This window comes from Tachyglossus aculeatus, chromosome 11, assembly GCF_015852505.1.
Source record: "Tachyglossus aculeatus isolate mTacAcu1 chromosome 11, mTacAcu1.pri, whole genome shotgun sequence".
Lineage (NCBI taxonomy): Eukaryota > Metazoa > Chordata > Mammalia > Monotremata > Tachyglossidae > Tachyglossus > Tachyglossus aculeatus.
The window spans coordinates 21,710,681-21,734,498 of NC_052076.1; the positions used below are offsets into that span (position 1 = coordinate 21,710,681).

Sequence of the window (23,818 nt, forward strand, 5' to 3'; positions counted from 1 at the left end):
CCTAAGCCACAGGGTGAGCCAAGAGGAATCCCTCACTCACTCATCACTTGTGCAGGTGTGACACCCCCCCCTCCCGCAACCATGCTTGTTCACAAGCACATTCATTTAATTGGCTGGGGCATTCACAGAGTCAGTATCTGCCCTTTCACTAGGTCCCAGGCAGCTGTGGCTACAATGTGTCCTGCAGCTGGCGGGGCACACTGGCAGGAACATATCAGTGTGGAGAGTGTTTCTCCCTCTCCTTCTCCCTCTCCCTCCCTCCCTCGCCCAACTCAAAGTTCCAATCACTAAAAGGAAGGAAGGAGAGAAGCCCAGAGGGAGTGGCAGGTACAGTGCCCATGGGCCACAGCAAGACTCAGATGGCTGTGTTTGAGGGGGCCTCAGGGAGGGCAAGGGAAACTGGAGGAAGCGGGGGGGGGGAGGGAGAGAGAGAGAGAGAGAGAGAGAAAGAGAGAGAGAGAGAGAGAGACAGACAGACAGACAGACAGACAGAGCGCCTATCCTCAAGCTTCTCTGCCAAGGACAGCCTGCTGGGCCGGGAACAATGCTGATCTGATCCAGGTCAGCCTGGCTCTGCGTCCGGGGCAGGAGATCCCTGGGGGCGTCTGGGGAGCAGGGGTTTTACAGTGGGCAAGCCTGCACATCCAAGGAAAATGCCCAGGCGCTGGTAACACCCCTCCCTACACTCCCAGGCCAAAGCCAGGGCACTCTCCCTCCCGTCTCCTCCAGTCCAGTCCCAACCAGAGGTCCAGAACCATCAGAGGCAGCTGACGCCAGACGCTAGAGGGGCCTGAGCCTGGTGCCTTTCAAGGCCGTGGTTCTCAGACTTTGCCAGTAGAGGCCACAACAATTGAAGCAGGTCAGAGACTCATGCACACTTGTCCTGACATGAAAAGGACCTCAAGGAATGTTGTGGCCTACTGGAAAAAGCCAGGGCCTGGTAAGTCAGGGCATCTGGGTTTGAGTTCCTTCTCCATGTCACTTGTGTGCTTGGGCAAGTCACTTCACTTCTCAGCGTCTCAGTTTCCTTATCGGTACAATGGCGATTCAATCCCTGTTCTCCCTCCTCCAAATACTGAGCCCCATGTGTGGCAGAGATCGTGTGTGACCCAATTACCCTGCATCCACCGCAGCATTGAGAAGTGCTCAGCTGACACCACAATGACCATCGCCGTTCCCGATTAACCTGCCAGCCCCCAGTGCCCAGTTTGGCAGGGCCGTGCACACTTACCAGTCGCTCCCGCCCAAGCCCCACCTTCAACTCCATGCTGGGGAGGTGGGAGGCATCAGCGGGCTCAGAGAGAGAGGCCTCTCCCAGGACGATCAATCCCTGGGGGGCAGAAGAACAGACACAGAAAGCCAATGATTGCGCTGCAGCGGTTGCGTCGGCCCCAAACCGGGTCCCAGTTTGCTGGGGCTGCACCTCAGCAGGGCCTCAGGAAGTCCACTATTCTTTCCCAACCGGGGCCAGAGAGGGTCCTTGAGGAGCGGCCTCCCTGAAGGCTGAAGCTCGGTCCTATCCCCATCCTCCCAGCCGCTGCACGGGTGGGCGGACTCCCGCTGGCCACCTATGGGGCCCCCCACTACAATGAGAGGTGGGCGCTGGGGCAGCCTGTGAGAGGCCTCTGGAACTGGTCTCCTCCCACTGCCAGATGGGGCCACATGGGCTAACCCAGTGGCAACGTGAAGGCAGGAAAACTTTGGGGGAAGCTGTCTGTTCTTGGGAGGTGCGAGAGCTCCCTGCCCACAACCTGACAAGTGCGTGTGTGCACACATGCCTGTATTTATAGCTAGCCTGCCAATTCAGAAGACCCCACTGATGGGAAAATTTGCCTTTGAGTATATGTGTGGCTGAAAAGGCCAGTGCTAGATCCCCAGTCCCAGCAGCGTCAGGTGCACATACAAAGGCCTGAGCTTCAACGACCTGGGGGACGGAGGAGCCCATCAGCTCTGTGGCGCGCTGAACCACCCCAACTGCAAACTGCAGAAGCTCTGGTTGGACAGCTGCTGTCTCACTGCCATTGCCTGTGAGAGTCTTTCTTCAGTCACTGCCAGACATCAGACTCTGACCAAACTGTATCTGACCAACAACGCCCTGGGCGATGCCAGAGTCGGCCTGTTGTGTGAGACTGAATCAGCCGACGTGCAAACTGCGGACGCTCTGGTATGAAACTGCTTGTTTCCTTTGCCAGTTAATCAATCAATAAATCAATCATGGCTCAGTAGAAAGAGCACGGGCTTTGGAGTCAGAGGTCATGGGTTCAAATCCCCGCTCCGCCACTTGTCAGCTGTGTGACTTTGGGCAAGTCACAACTTCTCTGTGCCTCAGTTCCCTCGTCTGTACAATAGGGATGAAGACGCTGAGCCCCATGTGGGACAACCTGATTGCCTTGTATCCTCCCCCAGCACTTAGAACAGTGCTTTGCAGGTAGTAAGCGCTTAATAAATGCCATCATTATTATTATTAAAGGCCACGCCGCCCCCGGCTGTGTCGTCACATTTGAAGTTTGCAGCACCGGATGCTAGTTCTGCTTTAACCTCCCAATCTCGTGTTCCTCACAGTGTTTAACCCCTGGAAAGGAAAGGGAAGGGAATGGGAAGCAACGTGGCCCGGGTTCTCATTCTGGCTCCGCCCCTTGCCTGCAGTGTGACCTTGGGCCTCAGTTTCCTTGTCTGCCAAATGGGAGTTCAATCCCAATCCCCCGCCCTTTTAGGCTGAGTGCCTCCACGTGGGACAGAGGGTGTTCGGCCTGATTGTATCATATCAAACGTAGGGCTTAGCACAGTGCTCGGCACATAATAAGCGATTATCATTGTTATTATTCAGTGTGTTCTCCATTAATTAAGCTTATCTTGCTCTTCTTCCTCCCTCTCCATTTTGAAAACGACCCCTCCCCGCTGCAGCATGGGAGGGCCGGCATCCCTCCTGCTCTCTACTCATTTCCTTCCCAAACCTCCTGCCAGCCCAGAAACAGCTCTCTCCCCAGTCGATGCCTTGGCTGCAGATGCAGTGTGACAGGCAGGCGGCTGGGGGTCTGTGCTGCCCCCGCGGGCAGACTTGCCTCACCCTCGTCCCCTCCCGCTTTGCAGCATCAGCTGTTCTCCACACCTTCGAGGGGGCTCCATTCCGCCCCGCCTTCCGCCACCCCGGCAGGTAAGAGAACAGGTCGTATGGCGCGAGGTCTCTTCTAAACCCCAGGGAGACCAGCCACTGCTAGGATGCTCACTTCAGCTCCAACTCCAGGGGCCTTGGACTCTGAGCCCCAGGGAGACTGGCCACTGCTGGAGCCCGGGTGAGACCGGTTGCTGGTGCACTCACTCCAGCTCTGTCTCCAGGAGGCGTGGACTCTGAGCCCCAGGGAGACCGGCCCTGGCTCCAGGCTACTTGGTCTCTGAGCCTCAGGGAGCCTGCAGCTCTCTCCTCCAGCCACAGCACCCCGCCAATTTCGGTTTTCATTTGGTACATCTGTTCTGAGAAGCAGCGTGGCTCAATGGAAAGAGCACGGGCTTTGGAGTCAGAGGTCATGGGTTCGAATTCCGACTCCGCCACGTCTGCTGTGTGACCTTGGGCAAGTCACTTAACTTCTCTGAGCCTCAGTTACCTCATCTGTAAACTGGGGATTAAGACTGTGAACCCCACATGGGACAACCTGATCACTTTGTATCCCCCCCAGCGCTTAGAACAGTGCTTTGCACATAGTAAGCGTTTAACAAATGCCAACATTATTATTTATTTATTTATTTTAGGCCACTGCGGCATTTCATTGTTCCATCATGGCTCCCAACAGGTCTGCCTCCAGCCCCATCTCCCCACTGATATTCTCACAGTGAGCTGCCCAAGGGCCAGGGACCAAATCTAATTCCTACCTGTGTATTCTTCCCCAGTGTGAAGAACAATGCTCTGCACACAGTAAGCATTTAATCAAAGCTGTGACTACCTCCACTACCACTACTAGTACTACTGTGGTGCCCCAAGGCTTTGTCAGTCAGCATTCATGCAAGGAAATGCGCACCATCCTTTCTTCTTCCTCTCCAGGCAGACAGAACCTGGTGGGAACCACACCTTTCTGAGTGGTCCAAGGTCTTTTCTGAGGGTGGCTTCAACGGGAATTTAGATTCTTCAAGACCAAAAGGCGGCAGCAGCTGATTGGGTGGCAGGAAACCATGCCGACCGACCCGGAGGAGCCTCAGAGCACAGCAGTCCGAACACAAACCCTCTCCCTGTTTGTAGAGGGGGCCGAGGGGCAGGGAGAGCCCAAAGGTCCCATCCCCTCCACGTGTGGCAGGCCACCAATAGCAGGGACTGGCCACCTCACCTGTCCCTACTGCTTGACATCACGCAGCCTCTCTCGGGCTCCCTGACAGCCCAGATGAACGGCCTGTCCAAGCTCACGTTCACAAAACATCCCATCCGTCGGTGCTTGTGCCCTTGCCAGGTAGAAGCAGCAGCAGCAGCAGCAGGCGTTAAGCTAATTAGACCCTGGCATCAGAACATCATGTGTACCCATCTCTCTGACTTGGCTGACAGCCACTGACAGGCAACCCAATGGCCGGGGGGCTGGGGCCTGGGGGGCCGAGGACGACAGCAACAGATGGCGCCTCTTACCTTGTTAGCACGAATCTGCTTGTAAATGTCCGTCTGCTGCCGGATACGGTACTCCAGGTCAGAGACGTGCGCCTGCAGCCAGTTCCAGCGGCTGACCACGGCGGCCCGATCGGCGGCCCACCTCCATTCCGACCGCTGCCTCCTGCAAAGAGGAAAATGCCTGTTGACATCTCAGATGTCCGCTTCTCCCCCGGCTTGAGCTCAGCCCTTTGGGAACCGGGACCGCCCCAGCGAGCCGTCATCGCTACAGAAACCCAGGTCGGGCACTCCAGTTCAGTGCTCAGAGCTGCTGGACCAAATCCGGCTGTGCGGGAGAGGGGTCGGGGTACGAGGGAGGCGGGTCCATTGCAAAATTCCACCTCCCGATCCTGGGGAAGTTGACGGGAGGGGCCACACAGTGTCTCTGTGCCTTGATACAGCCGGTCATTTAAACTCAGCCACCGTCACGGAAGGGGCTCAGGCCCAGGACTCCAGGTGCCTCCTTCGGCAGGCCACTGGGAAGGTTAGCAATCAATACCGGCCTGAGTGACACCTTGTTCCCCGCCCCCCGCCCCGCCCCGAGCAGCGGGGGTGGGTGGGTGTGGGCGGGACCCCTCCGACCTCAAAACACATTCCCAACCAGAAGTAATGGGCCACCAGAGGGCGGGAGGGGAATCAGAGAGCCCAGCTAACAGCTATTCCCGCCCTGTCAGCCCCGTCTCCGCCTCAGCCCAGGTATCAGCTAGAGGACGGGCCGCCTACCAGGCGGGCTGGCCCACGGGCCGCAGCGTAGAAGGCAGACACGCACTGGTGGATCGAGCAACTCCGAGCAGAATGTGTGCCCGGCCAAAGTTTCCTCTCTGGGGATCTGGGGGCTCCACAGATCCAAAACTGCGGTCGGTGCCGGTGGACATCATCAGAGCAGCCCAAGGGAGTTAACGGGAAACATAAGAACTGGCACTAATGTGCCCCCCCCAAGTGCCCAAATGCCAATTCGTGGTCCTGCCTGTCCACCAAGTGTCACCCCCACCTCCCAGCCCTGACCTGTTCCACCGCTGGCCAAGACTTAGAGCCCCACGGCTACCAGTGCTGGGAGCTGGGGCTGCGGCTTCAAAGCGGGGAGAGACACTGTGCTTGTTGGCATCGCACTTGGGGTCCACTCTCCACTCTCCCCTTCCTGGATGGAATTAACTTGTCAGCCCTCTGCCACCTTCCCCCATGGTGGCCTGGGCCTCTGCTCCACTGGTGACAAGAAGGGTGGGCAGCCGGGCAACTGGTAGGGCCAGGGCTGCCCCCCAGTTCCTGGCTTTGCCAGAGTCACCTGGTGGAGCCGAACCACGGAAAGGGTGGAGGGGAACAATCCACGGGGCCACTGTGCTGTCAGCCCCGGCCTGGCCCAGCCTGGCCCTGGGATCAAACTGCATTTGGCCAACTGAGGAAAGAGTCCAGGGCTGGAGCAGGGAAGAGGAGGAAGAGGAAGATGGGAAGAAACAATTTGGGGCTCTCACCACTGAGCAACCAGTGTGTACAACATGAGTGGGCTCAGCACTTACAAGAGCCTGGTAACGCAGCCCCTACGCAATTCCCCCACCCATCCCCAGCCCCCCTGGATCCCCACCGCCCGTGCCCTACTCCCTACCTCCACCACCCATGCCCTCCTCCGCAGCTCAGCCCCCAGGAGGCAGTGGGAGCTCCCCTGAGGTCAGGGCCCGAGATCTCGCTTTCTCCACCTGCCCTGGGCTTGTCTCCAGGCTGCTCCAGTGTCTCTGATGGCCGCCCTCTACATCAAGCAAGAACTCCCTACCAACAAACTCACAGTTCTCAATCAGCTCTCCTCCAGCCCCCACAGCTTATCCTCCAAACCCCTGCCCACACACTTCACTCTTCTAACACCAGCCCACTCACTGTCCCTAGCCCTCACCTCCCCAACAATCGACTCCTGGTTCACACCCTCCCTCCTTCCTGGAGTTCCCTTCCCCTTGAGCTCTGACAGTCCAGCACCCTACTCATCTTCAAAACACTCCTGAAATCGTATCTCCTACAGGAAGCTTTCACAGACCAAACCCCTATTCCCCACCCGTCTTTTTTGATGGTATCTTTTAAGTGCTTACTGTGTGCCACACACTGTACTAAGCATTGGGGTAGAGACAAGCTTATCAGGTTGGACATAGTCCATGTCCCCATAGGGGCCTCACAGTCTTAATCTCCATTTTACAGATGACATAACTGATGCCCAGAAGTTCAGTGACTTGCCTAAGGTCAGAGAGCAGACAAGTGGCAAAGCGGTGACTAGAACCCAGGTCCTTCTGACTCCCAGGCCCTTCATCTATCCACTAGGCCTTGCTGCTTCTCCCTCCCTATGCCTCTCCCATGCACTCAGCCCTACCCCCTAAGCACTTATGCACACATCCTCTACTCAATTGCTTCCTTTTCTTGGAACTTATTTTATGTCTGTCTCTTGCTTTGCATTTTAAACTCTCTGAAGGCTGAGATCAGGTCTACCTACTGCATTGTGCTCTCTAAAGCGCTCAGAAGAGTGCTCAATAAAGTCCACTGACTGAAAGACATCCCCGAGTACTCTCAGTGCCCCAAGCTGTGGAGGTTGCTGGGGTGGCAAAGGCAGCAGGTGGCATCCCTCCGATCGATTCACGGTTTTCCATCGCCCACCCAGCTGCTGGTGCACCAGGCAGGCAGGGCCCCAAAACGCCTGGTATGGGGGGGAATTGGCAGATAGGAAGGGACAGAGCCCTTCAAGCCAGGGTCCAGGCTGCAAAAGCAGTGTGGCTTAGTGGAGATAATAATAATAGTAATAATAAAGTAATCATGGTATTTGTTAAGCATTTACTACGTCCTGAGCACTGTTCTAAGTGCTGGAGTAGATACAAGGTAATCAAGTTATCCCACGTGGGGTTCAAAGTTTTAATCCCCATTTTACCGATGAGGTAGCTGAGGCACAGAGAAGTTAAGTGACTTGCCCAGAGTCACACAGCTGACAAGTGGTGGAGCCAGGATTAAACCCACAACCTCTGACTCCCAAGCCCTTGCTCTTTCCACTAAGCCACGCTGCTTCTCTGAAGAGCACAGGCTTGGGAGTCAGAGGTCGTGGGGTTCTAATCTCCGCTCTGCCGCTTGTCAGCTCTGTGACTTTGGGCAAGTCACTAACTTCTCTGTGCCTCAGTTACCTCATCCTGTAAATAGGGGATTAAGACTGAGAGCCCCACCTGAGACAACCTGATAAAGTTTTACCTCCCCCAGTGCTTAGAACAGTGCTTGGCACATAGCAAGCGCCTAACAAATACCATTATCATCATCATCATCACTATTACTATTATTACGAAGAGACTGGGCCACAAGGCAGGGATGCACCAGACCAGGCACAAACAGATGGGGTACACACCAGGGACCGCCTACAAACCAGGGACCGTCCACCTTTAAACAAGCCAGTTAACATTCATTCATTCAATCGTATTTACTGAGTGATAACTGGGTGCAAAGCACTGTACTAAGTGCTTGGAAACTGCAATACAGCAATAGAGACAATCCCTGCCCACAACGAGCTCAGTCTACAGAGGTGGAGGGAGACAGACATCAATACAAGTAAACAGGCATCAATGTAAATAAAATTATATATACATAATTGCTATGGGGCGGGGGGGGAGGGGGAAGAGCAAAGGGAGCGAGTCAGGGTGTCATGGAAGGGAGTGGGAACTAAGGAAAAGTGGGGCTTTGTCTGGGAAATCCTCTTGGAGGAGATGTGCCTTCAGTAGGGCTTTGAAGGGGGGGTGGGGTATTCACTGTCTGGCAGATTTGACGAGGGAGGCCGTTCCAAGCCAGAGGCAGGATGAGGGCCAGGGGTCGGTGGTGAGACAGGCAAGATGGAGGCACAGTGAGAAGGTTAGCACCAGAGGAGTGGAGTGTGTGGGCTGGGATGCAGAAGGAGAGAGAGGAGGTGAGGTAGGAGGAGGTAACATTAACAGAGAGCTTTAAAGCCAATAGTGAGGAGTTTTTTGTGTGATACAAAGGTGGATAGGCAATAATAATAATGATGATGGCATTTATTAAGCGCTTACTATGTGCAAAGCAATGTTCTAAGCACTGGGGAGGTTACAAGGTGATCAGGTTGTCCCACGGGGGGGCTCACAGTCTTAATCCCCATTTTACAGATGAGGTAACAGGCACAGAGAAGTCAAGCGACTTGCCCAAAGTTGAACAGCTGATAATTGGCGGAGTCGGGATTTGAACCCATGACCTCTGACTCCAAAGCCCATGCTCTTTCCACTGAGCCACGCTGCAGTGGAGACTTTTGAGGAGGGGAGTGACATGCCCTGAACGTTTCTGTAGAAAGACAATCCAGGCAGCAGTGTGAAGTAGGGACTGGAGTGGGGAGAGGTAGGAGGTTGGCAGGTCAGAAAGGAGGCTGATGCAGTAATCTAGGGATAGGATGAGGGACTGTATGAACGTGGTACTGGTCTGGATACAGAGGAAAGGGAGGATCTTGGATACAGAGGAAAGGGAGGATCTTGGCAATGTTGTAAAGGTGAGACCAAAACACCCCCGCCAGTCTGTAGTGGGGGTACCAAGATGCAAGGCTCTGCAGCCCGCAACACCCACCAGACGGACAGCCCCAGGGCCCAAACAGATGCCCTCCCTCCATATCTTCCGCATGTTTTCAGCTCAGGAGGAACTGGACCACCAGTCCCAAACTACAACTTCCTCACCCAAAGGGACTACCTAAACAGAGGGACAGCAGAGGTAGCATGGCTCAGTGGAAAGAGCAGGGGCTTGGGAGTCAGAGGTCATGGGTTCTAATCCCGGCTCCGCCACATCTGCTGTGTGACCTTGGGCAAGTCACTTAACATCTCTGAGCCTCAGTTACCTCATCTGCAAAATGGGGATTAAGACTGTGAGCATCATGTGGGGCAACCTAATTACCTTGTATCTACCCCAGTGCTTAGAACAGTGCTTTGCACATAGTAAGCGCCTAAGAAATGTCATGATGATGATGATGAGGAGGAGAGCACTCAAGTAGGCAGTTGGCCAATTCGAACACAGCCTTCCCCAGTCTGCACAACATGACACAACACGATGAAATATGGGGCAGGGCCAAGCAGACTGGGTCACAAAGAAGGGTGGACGACGGGGGCGGGGGGGAGGACGGCTTAATAAACCAACCAGCAGGGTACCCCGACTGAATCCCAACTCTGAGCAGAGCCCTACCTGCTCCACAGAGTCCAAGAGAAGCCGGGGACATGGCCCCTTGTCCTCAAGGCGCTTACAATCTCAAGGAGGAGGGACACAAGCAAAATTGTTGCCAGAATAGTGGAATCCTCCACTTCCCATTGCTCAAACGACATCACCAACCCCAGGACGGAGCCAATTTTCCATTTACTGTACATGCACTCTGCAACACAGAAAGGTCACGACAACATTTCCACAGGAAGAGCTGAAGGGGAGTGAATTTAACCTGACCCTTGAAAAGAGCTGAGAGTGTTCCACTGCAAGTAAACGCTTGCGCATGCTCTCTTTCTCTCTTTCTCTCTCTCTCCCCCTCCTCCTCCTCCTCTCCCAGCCTCAAGATTTAGAACTAAACTAGAGTTATAGAATCCCCCTGAGACAGTACATGACTTTTGGTGCGGGGAGGGTGGAAGGGAGAAGGAAAGGAGGGAGGAGAGGAATGCTGAGTCATCGTACGACTTGTCTGAACTGGCCCTCTTCCCTGCCCGTCCTTCCGTTTGCTCGCTGGCTCGCTCGCTCTGCAGGGAAAACTGCTGCATGAAAGGTCAGCGATCACCGGTGCTCCCGCCTGCTACTGCCCCCCCCCCCCCCGCCCCCCCACCCATCCCTCACACCAGAACACGTTGTCAAGGGATCTTCTTGGGGTCAGGCACGATGCTGGCCACAACCTACACATTCGGGGGACTCCCAGCTCAGATGACACTGCACGACCCTTACCACCGTCACCCCTACCCCAACCCTCATCATACTCTGGGTCCGCCCTGGGACCCACGGCCCAGCAACACAATCCTGTAACTTGTGGTTAAGAGCCATGGAGGCCTGAGTCTGGCACACCAAATAGCCTATTTGGCTGGTGAGTGAGACCTAGTGATACATATATTATTATTAAACACTCTGGGCATGCCCCCCGCCCCCCCCCCTCACAAATTTCCAGTGGTTTCCTATCAACCTTTGTATGAAGCAAAAACTCCTTACTATTGGCTTCGAAGTTCTCCATCACCTTGCCCCCTCCTACCTCACTTCCCTTCTCTGCTTCTATTGCCCAGCCGACACCCTCCGCTTCTCTGTCGCTAACCTCCTCACTGGGCCTCGTTCTCGCCTGTCCCGCTGTCGACCCCTGGCCCACGTCCTTCCCCTGGCCTGGAATGCCCTGCCTCTTCACATCCGCCAAACTAGCTCTCTTCCTCCCTTCAAAGCCCTACTGAGATCTCACCTCCTCCAGGAGGCCTTCCCAGACAGAGCCCCCCTTTTCCTCTGCTCTTCCTCCCCCCCATCGCCCCGACTCCTTCCCTCTGCTCTATCCATGGGCTTTGGACTCAGAGGTTCAAATCCCAGCTCTCCTAATTGTCATCTGTGTGACTTTGGGCAAGTCACTTAACTTCTCTGTGTCTCAGTTACCTCATCTGTAAAATGGGGATTAAGACTGTGAGCCCCCCATGGGACAACCCGATCACCATGTAACCTCCCCAGTGCTTAGAACAGTGCTTTACACATAGTAAGTGCTTAATAAATGCTATTATTATTATTACCACCCCCATCCCTGCCCTACAGCACTTGTGTATATTTCTATATATTATTCTATTTTTATTTTATTAATGATCAATCAATCAATCGTATTTATTGAGCGCTTACTATGTGCAGAGCACTGTACTAAGCGCTTGGGAAGTACAAATTGGCATCACATAGAGACAGTCCCTACCCAACAGTGGGCTCACAGTCTAAAAGGGGGAGACAGAGAACAGAACCAAACATACCAACAAAATAAAATAAGTAGGATAGAAATGTACAAGTAAAATAAATAAATAAATAAATAAATAAATAGAGTAATAAATGTGTACAACCATATATACATATATACAGGTGCTGTGGGGAAGGGAAGGAGGTAAGACGGGGGGATGGAGAGGGGGGACGAGGGGGAGAGGAAAGAAGGGGCTCAGTCTGGGAAGGCCTCCTGGAGGAGGTGAGCTCTCAGCAGGGCCTTGAAGGGAGGAAGAGAGCTAGCTTGGCGGATGGGCAGAGGGAGGGCATTCCAGGCCCGGGGGATGACGTGGGCCGGGGGTCGATGGCGGGACAGGCGAGAGCGAGGTACAGTGAGGAGATTAGTGGTGGAGGAGCGGAGGGTGCGGGCTGGGCAGTAGAAGGAGAGAAGGGAGGTGAGGTAGGAGGGGGGCGAGGTGATGGAGAGCCTTGAAGCCCAGGGTGAGGAGTTTCTGCTTGATGCGCAGATTGATCGGTAGCCATTGGAGGTTTTTGAGGAGGGGAGTAATATGTCCAGAGCGTTTCTGGACAAAGATAATCCGGGCAGCAGCATGAAGTATGGATTGAAGTGGAGAGAGACACGAGGATGGGAGATCAGAGAGAAGGCTAGTGCAGTAGTCCAGACGGGATAGGATGAGAGCTTGAATTAGCAGGGTAGCGGTTTGGATGGAGAGGAAAGGGCGGATCTTGGCAATGTTGCGGAGCTGAGACCGGCAGGTTTTGGTGACGGCTTGGATGTGAGGGGTGAAGGAGAGAGCGGAGTCGAGGATGACACCAAGGTTGCGGGCTTGTGAGACGGGAAGGATGGTAGTGCCGTCAACAGAGATGGGAAAGTCAGGGAGAGGACAAGGTTTGGGAGGGAAGACAAGGAGCTCAGTCTTCGACATGTTGAGCTTTAGGTGGCGGGCGGACATCCAGATGGAGATGTCCTGAAGGCAGGAGGAGATGCGAGCCTGGAGGGAGGGGGAGAGAGCAGGGGCAGAGATGTAGATCTGGGTGTCATCAGCGTAGAGATGATAGTTGAAGCCGTGGGAGCGAATGAGGTCACCAAGGGAGTGAGTGTAGATTGAGAACAGAAGGGGACCAAGCACTGAACCTTGGGGAACCCCCACAGTAAGAGGATGGGAGGGGGAGGAGGAGCCTGCAAAAGAGACTGAGAAAGAACGACCGGAGAGATAAGAGGAGAACCAGGAGAGGACGGAGTCTGTGAAGCCAAGGTCAGATAACGTGTTGAGGAGAAGGGGGTGGTCCACAGTGTCGAAGGCAGCTGAGAGGTCGAGGAGGATTAGGACAGAGTATGAGCCGTTGGATTTGGCAAGCAAATGATGTATATATACCTATAATTCTACTTATCTATTCTGATGCTATTGATGCCTGTCTACTAGTTTTGTTGTCTGTCTCCCCCTTCTAGACTGGGAGCCTGTTGTTGAGTAGGGATTGTCTCTGTTGCCGAATTGCAATTTCCAAGCACTTAGTACAGTGCTTGGCACACAGTAAGCGCTCAATAAATATGACTGAATGAATGAATGAATGAATGGCAGCAGTTGTGGTATTTGTTAAGTGCTTACTATGTGTCAGGCACTGTACTAAGTTTTGGGGTGGACACAAGCAAATCAGTTGGACACAGTCCCTTTCCCACATAGGGCTCACAGTCTTAATCCCTATTTTGCAGATGAGGTAACTGAGGCCCAGAAAAATGAAGTGATTTGCCAAAGGCCACAGAGCAGACAAGTGGCAGAGCTTCCAGGGCCTCCACAATCTACTTCAGTGCCACATGCACTGTGAGAATGCAGTATAAATTTATTGATAGTTAACTATCTACTAATATTAAATCAAACAATCAACGGTATTATGGAGCGCTTACTGTGTGCACAGCGCTGTACCAAGAGCTTGGGAGAGTATGATACAATAGAGGAGGGGTACCTACTATGTGGCCAGCACTACCTGAAAGCCCTGAGGCAGAGACAAGAGACTCAGGTGGGACCTGATTCCTGAGCCACATGGAGTTCATAGCCCGATCCAGGGACATCAGGCATTTTATCCCCATTTCGCAGATATGGAAATGGGAGCCCAGAGAGGCTAGGTGATGTGCCCAAGATCACACAGCCGATCAGGGCCAGCTAGCTTGGGCCTGGTGCCCCTTTCCCTAGGCCATGCTGTTTCTCCATTGTGACTGCAAATGGACCGTTCAGGATGTGGCTATCCCCTGGATAGCCAAAAAGCAGCACAGCTTAGTGGATACAGCACCGGCCTGGAAGTCAGAAGGACTTGGGTTCTAATCCCGGCTCTGTCACATGTCTGCTGTGTGACCTTGGGCAAGTCACTTCACTTCTCTGGGCCTCAGTTACCTCATCTGTAAAATGGGGATTAAGAGTATGAGCCTTATATGTGGGACAGGGACTGTGTCCAACCTGTAACTTGTATCTACCCCAGTGCTTAGAACAGTGCTTGGCACAGAGTAAGCACTAACGAGTACCATTTTTTTTATTGTTATTATTATCACTACCACTACCACTCAGAAAGGCCAAATTTCAGCTCTGCCCAGGAAAGCAAGGGGGGTTAGGAGAAAGCACCTTCACTTCCTGCTTCAACCAATTACTTATTATGCTTTTTGTTAAGCCTCTACTAGGTGCCAAGGCTTGAACTGCACACTGGGGCAGATATAGGCTGACCAGGTCGGACACAATCCCCTCTCACACGGGAGTCACAGTCTGTGGTGGAGGGAGAACAAGAACTGAATCCCCACATTGCAGATGAGGACACTGAAGAACAGAGAAGCTATGTGATTCGCCCAAGAAGTTATATGATTCGGAGCCGGGATGAGACCCCAGGTCCTCTACCCCTCAGGCCTGGGCACCTTCCTGTAGCCAGCACTGCCTCTTAGGCTCTGTGAAGAATCCATGGCCAGCACACACGGAGCTCCACCCCCTGGGAGCTCCACAGAGTCAGACCAGTCTGCTGTTTGCAGGGAAGGAGGGGTGGGGGGGCTGGAGCCTGGCACCCCCGCCCTCCTAGCCCATCCGGTGTTTTCCAGACCATGGTTACCTCATTGATTTCACAATCAAAGGAATTTCTGGGCTTCTGTGCAACAGGCCTCAAGTCCAGGATTCAAATTCCGCTGCAGCCAAGAGACAGTCCGCCTTCCGCAGACGTCAACTTTCCGACGTCAGTGAGGCCAGATGGGAGGGCTGGAAGGCAGAGGAGCCTCCGTTTGGTCTGCTCAATCATTCAATGATATGTATTGAATGCTTACTCTGTGCAGAGCACTGTACTAAGCACTTGGGAGAGGGCAATATAATAACATTGGCAGGCACGATACCTGCCCATAAGGAACTTCCCGAGTAGAGGGAGAGAAAGACATGACTATGAATGATAGATAAGGGAAATGGCAAGGCATATGCATATGGACATATGTGCTATGGGCCTGCGGGTGGGGTGAATAGCAAGTTGTTTAAATATCAAGTGCACAGGCGGCGCAGAAGGGAGAGCGGGTAGGGGAAACGAATTGGGAGAAGGCCTCTTGAAGGAAGTGTGATTTTAGTAAGGCTTTGAAGGTGGTGTTCTATTGTACTCTCCCAAGGACCTAGTATAGTGCTCTGTACACAGTAAGCTCTCAATAAATAGGACTAACTGACTGATTGAGAGAGTGGAGGTCTGTCATATGTGAATGGGGGGGGGGGGGGGGGAGCCCCAGGGCAGGGGGAGAAGGCAGGCGAGTGCAAAACATGACAACCCCAGGGTAGAGTCCAGTTACCTGCACTCAGAAGATGCTTAACAAATACTATTACTACCATTCTTACTACTCAAAAGTTGGGAAGCAATGTGGCCTAGTGGAAAGAGCCCAGGCCTGGGAGTCAAAGGAACTTGGTTCTAATCCCGGCTCCGCCACTTACCTGTTTTGTGACCATTTCAAGTCACTCAACTTCTCAGTGCCTCAGTTTCCTCAACTATAAAATGATGATTCAATATCTGTTGAATCATGCTGAATACCAAAACCTGCCCGTCTCACCTCCGCAACATCACCAAGATCCACCCTTTCCTCTCCAACCAAACCGCTACCCTGCTGGTTCAATCTCTTATCCTATTTCGACTGGATTACCGCATCAGCATCCTCTCTGATCTCCCATCCTTCTGTCTCTCCCCACTGCAATCTATACTTCACGCTGCTGCCCGGATCATCTTTGTGTAGAAACGTTCTGGGCATGTTACTCCCCTCCTCAAAAATCTCCAGTGGCTACCAATCAACCTACGCATCAGGCAAAAACTCATCCTCGGCTTCAAGGCTCTGCATCACCTCGCCCCCTCCTACCTCACCTCCCTTCTTTCCTTCTACAGCCCAGGCCGCGCCCTCCGCTCTTCTGCCGCTAACCTCCTCACTGTGCCTCGTTCTCGCCTGTCCCGCCGTCAACCCCCGGCCCACATCCTCCCCCTGGCCTGGAATGCCCTCACTCTGCACATCCGCCAAGCTAGCGATTGAATGAATGAATGAATCTGTTCTCGCTTCTACTTGGACTCTGAATCCCATGTGGGACAAGAACTTGTCTGATCTGATTAACTTTTATTCATTCATTCATTCATTCAATCATATTTATTGAGTGCTTACTGTGTGCAGAGCACTGTACTAAGTGCTTGGGAAGTACAGGTTGGTAACATATAGAGACGGTCCCTACCCAATAGCGGGCTCACAGTTTAGAACGGGGTGACAGAAAACAAAACAACACATATTAACAAAATAAAATAAATAGAATAGTAAATATGTACAAGTAAAATAAATAGAGTAATAAATCTGTGCAAACATATATATATAGGTGCTGTGGGGAGGGGAAGGAGGTAGGGCAGGGGGGATAGGGAGGGGGAGGAGGGGAAGAGGAAGGAGGGGGCTCAGTCTGGGAAGGCCTCCTGCAGGAGGTGAGCTCTCAGTAGGGCTTTGAAGGGAGGAAGAGAGTTAGCTTGGCGGATGGGCAGAGGGAGGGCATTCCAGGCTAGGGGGAGGACGTGGGCCGGGGGTCGACGGCGGGACAGATTCTCCTTGTAGGCAGGGAATGTGTCTGTTTATTGTTGTATTGTAATAATAATACAATAACACAATCCTTCCCTTCCCCACAGCACCTGTATATATGTATATTTATTACTCTATTTATTTCTTTTACTTGTACATATCTATTCTATTTATTTTATTTTGTTAGTATGATTGGTTTTGTTCCCCGTCTCCCCCTTTTAGACTGTGAGCCCACTGTTGGGTAGGGACTGTCTCTATGTGTTGCCAATTTGTATTTCCCAAGCGCTTAGTACAGTGCTCTGCACATAGTAAGCGCTCAATAAATACGATTGATTGATTGACAGGCAAGAATGAGGCACAGTGAGGAGATTAGCGGCAGAGGGGCGGAGGGTGCGGGCTGGGCGGTAGAAGGAAAGAAGGGAGGTGAGGTAAGAGGGGGTGAGGTGACGGAGAGCCTTGAAGCCAAGAATGAGGAGTTTTTGCCTGATGCGTAGGTTGATTAGTAGCCACTGGAGACCCCAGTGCTTAACACCAGGCTTGGCACATAGTAAACACGTAACAGATACCACCATTATTATTACTATTTCAGGTCTGCATTTTACATGAACCCCCAAGCTGCGGTGGGCATGTTCCCAGAACCAATCAATCGCTCAATTGATCAACATGGCCCATTCCCCCCACCACGGGACCACTGCTCTCCATCTGCATACCAGCTTGACATGAGCTGAAGCCATTCGCTCCCCCTTGTCACTGAGGAGGTCATGCGAGCAGGAGTCAAGGGGGTCCTGTGGGCCAGGCAGAGTATCTTCCCAACCCGTGGCCCCAGACTGTAAGCCCTGAAGGTAGGAAGCACATCTACTTACTGTACTGCACTCTCCCAACCGCTCAGTGCAGTGGTCTCTGCACCCAGCAAGTGCAGATCAATACCACTGATTGGGAGATTGCCCCTGCTGGGCTAATCTTCTCTTCACCCAGCCAGATTTGTTGCTTTCTGGGTTATACGCTATCTTAGGGACCAGAAAAAAACTGTAAGTTGAGAGACTTGGTTGCCATCGATGTGACTGGCCTTCGCCTAAGAGTCCCCGATCCTTCTCCAACTAAGCCCTCATTTCTCTTCTCCCACTCCCTTCTGCATCACCCTTGCACTTGGATTTGCACCCTTCATTCACCCTTCCCTCAGCCCCAAAGCACTTATGTACATATCCTCAATTCTGTTATTTATATTAATGCCTGCCTCCCCTCTAGACTGTAAGCTCACTGTGGGCAGGGAATGTGTCTACCAACCACATCACAGTGTGCTCTCCCAAGCTCTTGGCACACTTCTCTGCACACAATAAGGGCTCAATGCATTATTTATTGATTGATCCATCTTCCCGCTGCTATGCCCCAGGGAACATCTAGCTCAGCTCAGACACAGCCGCCCCTGGATCCTAGGTACCCCAAAGCATGCTGCTGAGACCCCCTTGTCCCTGGGCCATTGCCACCAGCCTGTACCATCTCCGCTCACGGACTCGCCAGCACTGGGGTAGACCATCACCCTGGGAATGCTGGAACCTTATCTGTCCTTAGCTTCTCCATCGCCACTGCCTTCTCCTGGTTCTCCTTGCTAGCTCTCTGCCCGCTCCTCCTCCTCCTCCCACCCCTGAACGGCAGGGGCCCCCTTCAAGGCGCAGTTCTGGGTCCCTTTCTACCCCTCCATCTACACCGACTCCCTCGGAGAACTCATTCGCTCCCAAGGCTTCAACTACCATCTCTACGTGGAGGATTTCCAAATAATAATGATGACATTTGTTAAGCGCTTACTATGTGCAACACACTGTTCTAAGCACTGGGGAGGATACAAGGTGATCAGGTTGTCCCACATGGGGCTCACAGTCTTAATCCCCATTTTACAGATGATGTAACAGGCACAGGGAAGTTAAGTGACTTACCCAAGGTGTCACAGCTGACAAGTGGCAGATCCGGGATTGGAATCCATGACCTCTGACTCCCAAGCCCACGCTCTTTCCACTGAGCCATGCTGCTTCCCTGAAAATCTATCTTTTCAGCTTCTTTCTCTCTCCTCCTCTGCAGTCTTGCTTTTCCTCCTGCCTTCAGGATATCTCTACTTGCATGTCCTGCCTACACCTCACACTTAGCATGTTCAAAACCGAACTCCTCATCTTCCCACCCAGACCCGGTCCTCCTGATCACGGAAGAGAACACCGCCATCTTCCGTCTCCGAATCCCACAGTCTTGGCATTGCCCTCAAACTCAACTCCTTCATTAGTCAACCTGTCACTGAATCCTGGCAGTCTTCCCTTCCACTCCATCCACTTCTCCAAAAGAAGCAGCGTGGCTCAGTGGAGAGAGCCCGGGCTTTGGAGTCAGAGGTCATGGGTTCAAAACCCAGCTCCACCAATTGTCAGCTGTGTGACTTTGGGCAAGTCACTTAACTCCTCTGTGCCTCAGTTACCTCATCTGTAAAATGGGGATTAAGACTGTGAGCCCCCTGTGGGACAACCTGATCACCTTGTAACCTCCCCAGCACTTAGAACAGTGCTTTGCACATAGTAAGGGCTTAATAAATGCCATCCTTCTTCTTCTTCTTCTTTATTATTATTATTATTATTATTATCCCAACAGCCTCTGGGCCGATCCAAGCACTTAGCCCATCCCACCTCAACTACTGCATCAGCCTCCATCCTGACCTCCCTGCCTCCTGCCTCTCCAGTCCATCCTTCACCCTGCTGCCCAGATCATTTTTCTGAAGTGCCCAGCCACTTCTGCCTCAAACAGAAACTACTTACCACTGGCTTTAAAGAACTCAATCACTTCTCCCTCCTACCTTACCTCGCTGATCACCCGCCACAACCCAGCCGACACACTTCACCCCTCTGACACCAACCAACTCAAACTCACGTATCTCACTGCAGACCCCTTGCCCAGGTTCTCTCTCTGGCCTGTAACTCCCTTCCCCGTCACAGCCGAGAGTCCACCACTCTCCCCACCTTCAAAACCTCTGGAATTCACATCTTCTCCAAGAACCCTTCCCTAAACCCTCACGTCCCTTACCTGCCTCCCCCACCACTCCCCGGAGTCACATGTGTACCCTCGACGCACTTGATATTCACCCCATCCTCAGCCCCACAGCACTCAGGTCTGTATCTGGCACTTACCCTATCCGTAACTTATTTTCACGTCCATCTCCCCCTCTAGACTATCACCCCCTTGGGGGCAGGGATCGTGTCTACCCACTCTGTTGTCCTCGCCCAGTCTGTCCGCACAGAGCAGACGTTCCTTGGAGAATGGAAACTTGCTTTCGGAGCAGAAAATGCAAATATAACCATCTCTCTAGGAGACTTCCTTTTTCCTGACTCTGGAAAAGAGCTGGGGAACTCCTTGGGGCTGCGGAACAAGCGGCCCACCCCCATCTGTTCCCTTGGGGAGTTGTGTCTTCCCTTTGGCTGTGACAGGGAGGGCCCTAACCCTATGCCTCCCACCGGGCCGGGCAGCCAGCAGTGTTGAGTGCTGGTGCCAGAGCTGGACACCCCATCTGAAACTAGGCTGTGCTGATGGGCCAGCGCCCAAGGCTCTTTTAACCATCTGGGTTCCTGGCAACTATTTCTGAACACCTGCCAGCTGTGTAGGTGAATCCAAATATAAACCCTAAAATAAATCCCAAAGCAGCTGAAATCTGTGAAACATTAGAAATTCCAACCTGATTTTTATTCGAATTTAAAACCACTCAACTCACCCTCCCAGATGACTCATTTTTAAAACTCCAAATCTTGGTTCTCTCATACATGCGTTCTGCCCCTGCGGATGGGAGGAGTGGAGTACGCTGTCTCTCTTTTATTTGTACATGGTATTTGTTAAGCACTTACTACACAGTCTCAATTCCAAATGGGGTGCACAATCTTAATCTCGATTTTACAGATGAGGTATTGGGCAAATCACTTAACTTCTCTATGCCTCAAGGTCACAAAGCAGAGAAGTAGCGGAGCTGGGATCAGAACCAAAATTCTCTGACTCCTAGGCCCATTCTCTATCCTTTAAGCAATCTGCTTCTTGAGCTAGGCTGCTCTTTTCCCAAGCAGCACAGCCAAGTGGAAAGAGCATGGGCCTGGGAGTAAAAGGACATTTTTTAAAATTAAAAACAAACAAATAAATAAATAAAATTGGTATTAGGCACTTACTAATGTGCTAGGCACTGTACTAAGCACTGGGTAAATATACACTAACTCATTCATTCAATCATATTTATTGAGCACTTACTGTGTGCAGAGTACTGTACTAAGCACTTATAATGAGATGGTATTTGTTAAGCACTTACTATGTGCCGAGCACTGTTCTAAGTACTGGGGTAGACACAAGGTTAACCGGTTGTCCCACATGGGGCTCACAGTCTTAATCCCCATTTTACAGATGCGGTAACTGAGGCACAGAGAAGTTCAGTGACTTGCCAAAGTCACACAGCTGACAAGTGGCAGAGCGAGGATTCAAACCCATGGCATTTGACTCCCAAGCCCAGGCTCTTTCCACTAAGCCATGCTGCTTCTCGTGGTTGGGAAGCACGGTCGGGAACGTTCCAATCCCACAAGGGGCCCAGTCTTAATCCCCATTTTATAGATGAGGTAACTGAAGCACAGAAGTTAAGGTGATAAAGCATGCCTAGGTTCAAATCCTAGTGGCCCCACTTGTCTGCTATGGGAGCCTGGGCAACTTACTTCACTTCTCTATGCCTCAGTTTCCTCATCTGTAAAATGGGGATTCAATATCTTGTGTTCTCTCCTAATCAGACCGGTAGCCTCTTGTGGAACAGGGACCATGTTTGACTTGACCATCCTGTATTCATTTATTCATTCAATCGTATTTATTGAGTGCTTACTGTGTGCAGAGCACTGTACTAAGCGCTTGGGAAGTACACGTTGGCAACATATAGAGACAGTCCCTACCCAACAGCGGGCTCACAGTCTAGAAGGGGGAGACAGACAACAAAACAAAACATATTAACAAAATAAAATAAATAGAATATGTACAGTAATGAATACATACAAACATATATACATATATACAGGTGGTGTGGGGAAGGGAAGGAGGTAAGGTGGGGTGGGTGGGGGGAAGGAGGGGGAGAGGAAGGAGGGGGCTCAGTCTGGGAAGGCCTCCTGGAGGAGGTGAGCTCTCAATAGGGCTTTGAAGGAAGGAAGAGAGCCAGCTTGGCGGATGTGCGGAGGGAGGGCATTCCAGGCCAGGGGGATGACGTGAGCCGGGGGTCGACGGCGGGACAGGCGAGAACAAGGCACGGTGAGGAGATTAGCGGTAGAGGAGCTGAGGGTGCGGGCCGGGCTGTAGAAGGAGAGAAGGGAGGTGAGGTAGGAGGGGGCGAGGTGCTGGACAGCCTTGAAGCCTGAATCCTGTATCTACCCCAGCATTTAATACAGCACTTGGCACACAAAAAATGCTTAACAAATGCCTCAATGATTATTATCATTACTAGTAGTATTATCATTCCTGTTTGGAAGTACCGGTGAAGAGAGGCAGAGAAAAATGCATTCTCTCCCATCACCAGGCCAAAGGTCATGCCCATCTGTGGGCCTCTTAAGGAAAAGCCCCACATCTTCTTGAAAGTTTTGCCCATCATTGAGCACCTACTGTGTGCAAAGCACTGTACTAAATGCTTGGGAAGGTACAATAAGGTAGGTAGTCCAAATTCCTGACTTCAAGGAGTTTACAAACTAGAAAGGGAAATAGACACTAAAATAATTTACTACTAAGAGAAAGCAAGAGAGTTTACCCATCTAGAAGTACAAGGTGGGGAAGTGAAGAGAGAGATGATTACCCAAGGGCTTGTGGTGAGAAGGGGAATCCAACAATAGTGCAGAGAACTGCACCAGGTCCCGGGAGAGGTCAGCTGAGTTAGCAGACAAGACCATCGCCCTAAAGCACTCCCCTCCTTTCTCCCTAATCATTCTCCCAAGCACTTCACCTCCAGTGCTCAATTTATTCTAGGTGCCAGTAAATATCACAGATCAACTGACTGGCTGGGCCTATGTCTTCTTGAGCAGCGTGGCTCAGTGGAAAGAGCACAGGCTTTGGAGTCAGAGGTCATGGGTTCAAATCCCGGCTCCACCAACGTCAGCTGTGTGACTTTGGGCAAGTTAGTTAACTGCTCTGTGCCTCAACTACCTCATCCGTAAAATGGGAATTAAGACTGTGAGCCCCCCTCCGTGGGACAACCTGATCACCTTGTAACCTCCCCAGCGCTTAGAACAGTGCTCTGCACATAGTAAGCGCTCAATAAATGGCATAATTATTATTATTACTGGTATCCTGCACCTCGAAGCAGTAGGGGAGGGAGGTCCAGCCAACTGGTAGAATTGAGCACCTGCTTGAGTACAGATGCCCTAGAGTGCCCCCTCTAGACTGTGAGCCCGTTGTTGGGTAGGGACCGTCTCTATATGTTGCTGACGTACTTCCCAAGTGCTTACTACGGTGCTCAGCACACAGTAGGCGCTCAATAAATACGATTGAATGAATGAATGAATGCAGTACACTGTGCTGAAGGTTTGGGAAAGAACGACAGAAGGAGAAACACAGTTCCCATCAGCAAGGTTCCTCCGGGTGATGGGCTTTTTGAATGGCATGTTGATCTTTGGTATCTCGAAAAGCTGGACCTTGTGGCTTCTGAGGTCCCCACGTTCACATTCAGCCAAAATCAAGGCCCCAAAAGGAAGATCAGGAAGCAGTGCAGCCCACTGGCAAGAACGCTCATGATGGGCAGGGCCTCGTGAGACCCCGGTTCTAGACCTAGCCCCACCACGAGCTGGCCGTGAGCCCTGAGGCGAGTCACTTACCCTCCCTGGGCCACGGTTTCCCCCTCCTGTTCCCCCACCCTCCTAGGCCAGGACCCATATGGGATGGGGGGAGGGGGGGCTACGCCCCTTCTCATTATCTTGTACCTACCTGAGCAAGCACAGTACTCGGCTCAGAGAAGGCATTTAATCAATACCGCTATGGTCACCATCATCATCCACTGTCCGCTCTGGGGGGGCAGGGACATGGTCCCAGGCCTCAACTCACACAGACCCAAGAGAGCAGCCAGACCCTGGCCGAGCGGTGGCCATGGGACCCTGCTCCGCATCCTCTCCTGCCTCTGTTCCCCTCAGGATTCCCCCACTGTTTTCCTAGGTTTGCGGCTGGACCTGCTCCCACTGAAACTGGAAACCCTGTGAGGGACTGCATCCAATCCCCAAGGCTCC

General features: G+C 52.4%; 1 protein-coding gene across 4 annotated transcripts in view; it reads right to left on the bottom strand.

Moving 5' to 3' along the window:
* Positions 1 to 23,818, bottom strand: part of KANSL1 (KAT8 regulatory NSL complex subunit 1) — a 98,072-nt gene that overhangs the window by 12,326 nt on the left and 61,928 nt on the right. For all 4 annotated transcript variants that reach the window (XM_038753878.1, XM_038753877.1, XM_038753876.1 and 1 more), the window contains exons 3-4: positions 4,607 to 4,748; positions 1,232 to 1,330 (exon numbers count right to left, since the gene is read on the bottom strand). In XM_038753878.1, the coding sequence (XP_038609806.1) occupies positions 1,232 to 1,330; positions 4,607 to 4,748 (241 nt within the window). The remainder of the gene's footprint in view (positions 1 to 1,231; positions 1,331 to 4,606; positions 4,749 to 23,818) is intronic.